At 44.2% G+C, this 6264-nt stretch overlaps 1 protein-coding gene across 1 annotated transcript; it reads right to left on the bottom strand.

Moving 5' to 3' along the window:
- Positions 1-244: 244 nt before the first annotated feature.
- LOC147608931 (protein NLP9-like) lies at positions 245-5945 on the bottom strand. Its single transcript, XM_086788520.1, has 5 exons — positions 5781-5945; positions 3595-5620; positions 3416-3463; positions 1923-2991; positions 245-1809 (listed from the first exon to the last, which is right to left on the bottom strand). The coding sequence occupies exons 2-5, from the start codon at positions 4864-4866 to the stop codon at positions 464-466; spliced, it is 3735 nt and encodes a 1244-aa protein (XP_086644646.1). The 5' UTR covers positions 4867-5620; positions 5781-5945; the 3' UTR covers positions 245-463.
- Between the last annotated feature and the right edge of the window lie 319 nt (positions 5946-6264).

The raw sequence follows: 6264 nt of genomic DNA, 5'->3' as shown, positions 1-6264 counted from the left end.
AAGGTCATTCACTGTCCACAGTTTAAAACTTAGAGCCCCACAAAAATTGTAAGTGTCGAATCATTTATTCACCTTCAGCAAGTCATTGGGAGAAAATTAACAACTACAAAAGACCCAAAGGGTCTATGAGACTAAAAAATATGTTACATATGATCAATGAATAGATAGGATGTCAAGACAGCATGAAACTAGCTTGCCAAACAATAGAGAGAGAGAGAGAGAGAGAGAGAGAAGCAAGAACTATGTTTTACAAGAAACACACAGACCATGCTATTTCCAAGCCCAAGAAATTTACCAAAAGATGAATAAAAGAATGATCTCCCTCATAGGTACTGGCCGAATTACAAGACAAAGTGAGAACTTTCAACTTTGGTCCCATGAAGTCTCAGCTCTTTTTACACGAGAGAGAGAGAGAGAGAGAGAGAGAGATGCACAAGGATATCTACATTTGCTAATCAACTAGTTATGATTCATCCTCGCTTTCACTGAAACCGTCAATGCCATTGATTACATCACGCACCATCACCTTTACATGATTAGCACCTGACGTTTTCAGGCTGTCAAAGCACTCCATCACATCTTCATCACATGTGAGCAGAACCCATTCCTCATCATCATCCAAGTACTTCAAATCAAAGCTATTCATTTTCAGCTTGAACCTCTTCCCAACTTCCTCAAGCATATCCAAGTAGCCAGAGCTCTGTCCCAGTTTGAATCGTACAGTGTCATCACAGTACTTTGCCTTGACTGTTATTAGGGGCACTTCCTCCAAAGCCTGCCTATCCCTTTCGAAGTTGCCAATGGCACTAAAGGATGGCGAAACAGAATGGCTACCTTGTAAATGTGAAGAATCAAATTGAGAAGAAGAGCCAACCACACCAGGGGAGCATTCAACTTCATGTATGCCTGCCTTGACTGCCGTGTCCACATCTATCTCTGCATCACAAAATATGTCATCAAACCTTTCACATGGGAGAATGTCATCTGCTCCCAAGCTCCTCAAGGAAGCCAAGGCATCTGAGCCCCCATGGACCCTGTAGTGTGAGGTATTTGCAGTCCTTCCACTAAAAGCTAAGTTACCACCAAATCTGAAATTTGCTGGGAATGCCCATCCTTGCACTTTCCCATCATATGCAGCTGAACTCACCTGTTCACTGGGTTTGATATTTGCTGAACCCAGGAGATCCCATCTTGGGGGGCATTGAACAAACTTGGGCAACACTGCATTGCCTGAAACTGGTGGTGCTACTAGTGGAAAGACGGTACTAGGTAAGGGGTCTCTATTTTTCTGGGAAACATCATCAGTTTCAGTGGGGAGCTGAACCAATGTATTCCTTATGGGGTTCTCACCCTGGGACACCTTGATACTATCCAGCAATTGATCCTTAGCTTCCATGTAAAGAGTCTGGTTATTGATGGTGCTTCCAACCACTTCAGTCTCTGATGTCTTCCTCAAAGTAAAGATGGCATCAACGCTGGCTGGCAATGGAATTGGAGAAAAGTGTATATTATCAGGTGAAGAAGTGCACTCTACTTGCTTCTGTTTCACCTGAACAGGGATGCTACTTGCTGCTGCCCATGAAGCCCAGCCATCCGCTGGCATCTGCACTCCCTTCATAGCAGCTGCGCCTGTAGCTGATGCAAGATCACCTGCGAGGGCACTAATTTTCAGTGCCCCATCCACCCCTTGCACCGAGTTGATTGTTCCATTAAGCTTCTCAAGTAGTCGGTTCACCTTGTTTATCTTGCGAGACGGCCACCTTGAAATGCCATGTTGTCGGCAGATGCTCTTCAGAGTTGTCGGGCACACTGCAGAGTCATGACAGGAGGTTTTAGAACTTCCAAACAAGAATAAAAAAGGAATTTTTACATGCAAGGAGAAAGGTAGTTTATGCACTTGGGTTGACAAGAGACTTGCATACCGCCAATGCTTTTGGCTGCATCCTTCAAACTACCAGCAAAATATTGCCGAAGAACATTCAAGCTGATGTTCTTCTCGGTCGTGCCCCGCTTATCCAGCCGCCTTCTGCTACCAAAAGTCTCCTGCAAGTCTTTTGAGAATTGTGGTATGCTCCTATCATCATTTACATAAGAATCTGATGGTCCTAAATCCTGCTCTTGATATGGCATGCTCATGCGTTCCTGCCTTACCAGTGTTTCCAATCCATCAAGGCCATGATCAGGTGATACTTGCCTTGCTGCCTCATCCAGGTGCTGTGCCCTTGGGATTGCTTTCTCTGAATGCTCTGATTCAACTTGCCCTTGTCTAACCAAGTTTATGGCCGGCAAAGCTTGGCTTGTAAGATCATCTTTTCTAGAAGGCATGTGGGTTCCAGCTGGTGCTCCAAGAACCTCAAATCTTCTACTGAATGCCAGATCCAAAGCATGCTGGCCATTGGAATATGCTCTCTCTGCCTGCAGTTCTGCATCCGTGACAGTCCTCAAGCTTCTGCAAACGTGCTGCATTGTCAGAGAGAGGACATTTAGCAAGTGCCTCTGTTCTGAAAATTCCGAGCATTCCTGTGGCAGGAAAAATTCCAAGACATAGTCATTGTCACCAGTATGCACACTTCGTAACCGAATGGCCACAGAGGCTCCGAGATTGAATACTCGTGCATAATGAACCAGAGGGTATTCTGATTTGCTGTAGTCTTTGACATCGCATGAAAAGAAAGGATGGTTGGAAACAAATGCTTTACCCGCAACACCCTGGTTCTTCTCCAGACAGTGCTCAGAGCATGCTTGCCTAAACCCACTTACACCTGAGTCCTTAAGAAAATAGGGGCAATCCCCAGTACATAACCCTATGTCGCTGGCATCATAACCAGGCAAATCACTATTGCTGATATCCATGGCCAGACTACCATTGGGGCACGCATTCAAACGGCAAGGGACCCAAGCTTGAGCCAGTGGTAGCTTGTGAGTTCGACATGTTGCCATCAAAACCTGTGAGATTTCAACCAGAACAACTTGCTGGGATTCTGATTGAATCTGATGAAAAGCCAACATGTAGTTGCTAAGATAATGCAGAATCCACAGACAGAAAGAAAGTATGTTTTATGTACGTACTATGTGTATGTGTGCTGCTTTAAGTATGTACTATGTATATGTGTGCCTGTGCACGTGCACACACATATGCATGCATGCCCAATACCACTGCTACCATTTAGTTGGTAAGATAATGCAGAGTCTGAAAGCAGAAAGAGAGAATATATATATATCTATGCATGTTTGTAGTGTGCACTTGTGTGCGTGGACGAGCAAAATGCACAAACGTAGTGTGTGTGCATGTGTGCGTGGAGTATTCTTTTACAAAGCCAAAGCCCAGAACTCCATGGAACCAAAAGGCACAATGTAATAGATCATCTTAGCTTGTTTTTGAGCAAGAACATGCAGATGGGTGAGGGAAAGTTACCTGCAGTGGAAGACAACACTGCCTTTCAGCACTGCAAAGGTTGACCTCCTGCAACAATACAATAAGCTTCCATAAAGCCAAATCAGAAGTACACAGCATTTCAGATGTCAAAACTCATGCAAAGCATTCAATGGGAGAAAGAAATCACTGATCCAATGGCATCCAGCAGAGATTATCACCTCAAGTGCTTGGGAGATACCCTCAATCTCTGTTCTGTACTCAATCTTCTCCCACAGCATAACCAGCTCAATGACAGCCACACAATTTCCAGTGACCCTTTCCAGAACAGGCACAGCAAGTGATCCATGCACGTTACAGCGCTCTGCATCATCAATACGCAGGTATTCATTCCTTCTGTAAAGCTGTACATTAGGGGTCCATTCTGGTGTTTTCTTCAGGAAAACTCGACCAGGCAGCCCTGGAAACACTTCTGGGCAACCTTCCTCTGCCAAGAAGGTGTACTTACAGGAAAGCATATGATATGATGACAGGCAATCAATTGGCTGATAAAGAAGAAATGGCTGTCCACAAGTTGTAAGGACTGCATTTTTGCCTTTTTTTTGAGGTAACCAAACCTGAAGAAGAACATCGCTGCTTGATAAGACCAGGTATTTCTTAAGAGCTAGCTTGATACGATCATTGAACGTGAGCATGAGAAGAGCTGGGGGGTTTGAACTGTCCATGTCATTAATCTTCCTGCCACCATCGTTCTGATAATCAAGGCCAACATCTGGTCTTTTCACTGATAAGCTTATGTTATCTACATTTGTGCTTTCCCTTCCAACTGGTTGCAATTCTGTATTCTGCTGAATCTTCTCAACCTGACTTCCTGCTGCAATGCCCTTTACTTTCTCTCCAAGGCTTTGCTCTCTGGATGCAGTAGAAATTGCAGGATTGAAAGTGTTTTCAGCGAATTTGACAGTGCTAGGAGGGGCCATAGAAGCCTGAGGAATAGAAGACTGTGATAAAACACAAGAGTTTGTAGGTGTGCGGGAATTCCTTTGTAATTCCATAGACACTCCCATTTGCTGTTGTAAATCTTCCAGACAATCAGGAGGTGGCATCCTGATACCATTGTCTAGATTTGGTAGGAGAGGCAAGTTAGTGCCAACAGGAGAGTCTAGGAAGCAGGGTAGAGGTGGGCTCTGATAAGAAAATAGAGACAATCTAGAGGGGGGGAGCGAGGAAGGAGAGAAGCTCATGAGGTAAGGAGTAACTACGTCCAAGCAATTTGTTGATGTTGCTGTGGTACCTGCAGAAGCATCTGCTGCAGAACAATGCTCCTTTGTTGGCTCTGCTTCGAGGGTATCCAGATCCAGGAGATCATAGAGGATGCTATCATCAACAATGAACTTGGAGTCAGCCGAAGACGAAGGAGATGATTGCTGTTTCAAAGGAGAAGCTGCTTCTTCAAGCTGATTCTGCTGCTGATTTGGAGAAGTCAAACCCATCTTGATGATATTTCTTGAACAGAGGTCCTAATTTTGCCCTAATAATGGTGGTCTTGACAAAGCATCTTAATTGAAAAATGGATGTGCTTCACACTGGTGGTGCCATTGTCAATAAGGTCCCTGATAACAGATATGATGATGTTGATGTTGATGTTGATGTTGATGTTGATGTTGATGTTGATGTTGATGATGATGATGATGATGATGATGATGATAACAAAGCCATCACAGTTGCAAAGTGTGAGGCATAAGAGACGTAAACCCAGGATCTCTCAATTAAGTGTCCACATTGCCATGTTATGGATCTCTTTGCTTAACATGCTCTAATCCTTTCTTAGCATGCTCTAATCTGACGTTTCCTAGTGACTGGAGGGACCTTGTCTTGATCAAATGTTGGCTCTAATCTCCCCTGTTGGTTGTGTTCAGAACTTGCCCTAAAATATTGTCTTATATATATATACATATATATACCTTGTCTTGATCAAATGCTGGCCCTAATCTCCCCTGTTGGTTGTGTTCAGAACTTGCCCTAAAATATTGTCTTATATTGCCCCCTGCTGATGGTGCTAGCACGGTTGCTGATAAGCCTTGTCTGTGTTCAGAAGTTGTTCTACTAGGGATTTCTGTGTTCGAAACTCAATTAGGTGTTTCTTCTCTGTTAAGGGTGTGTCGTCGGTGTGCGTTGATGTTCCAGCTCAGAAATCCCTTGCTGGTGGTAGAATCTTGCTGAAGCAGCCGTTTCGAGAAGAGATCTCTGTGTTGAGGGTTAACACTAATCAGAAAAGATAGCATAATTGGATGTGTCCATTTTGATTCATTGGGAAGCTGTTTCCATGCTGAGTATGGAAGCGTGCTATGGTAATGAAGCCAATTTTTGAAAAAATAGCAAGCAAAGCCATAGCCATGCTCCTTACCTGGCATTTGTATGAGAGCTTGCGGGGTGGGCTTCGTCTCGGCCTTCTTCTGATGGAAAAGACAAGCAAGAAAAGATGGTCCTTGGCCTGCATGACTGCGGTTGTCGTTGGGCAAGCACTTCGGTTCTGAAAACGGGAGCATGTAATGTAGGGCTGGGAGAGAGCAGTTCTTTTTTTTATCGCATTTTTTTAATCCACAATCTCTCTCCACCCCCGGAACTTCCTCTCTCTCCTCTCTCTTATCTCTCTCTTGCTCCCTACATTTTGAAGTCCCAAAAACACACACCCACCCATTGTCTCAAGTTGTCTACACACTCCCACTTTTGACTACAATGGCACTCTCTTCTCTCTCTCTCTCTCTCTCTCTCTCTCTCTCTCTCTCTCGCGTTCCTTCCGGTGCTCTTGTTTCTGAATCTCTACTATATGCCGGTTTTATAACTAAAATAAGGGCTACTTAAACTGGTACACCAGAACGTTGTTTTTT

The sequence above is a fragment of the Cibotium barometz genome, chromosome 52 (genome assembly GCF_041138505.1).
Source record: "Cibotium barometz isolate CiBa-2024 chromosome 52, ASM4113850v1, whole genome shotgun sequence".
Classification (NCBI taxonomy): Eukaryota; Viridiplantae; Streptophyta; class Polypodiopsida; order Cyatheales; family Cibotiaceae; genus Cibotium; species Cibotium barometz.
This window is presented reverse-complemented; position numbering and strand designations above follow the sequence as displayed.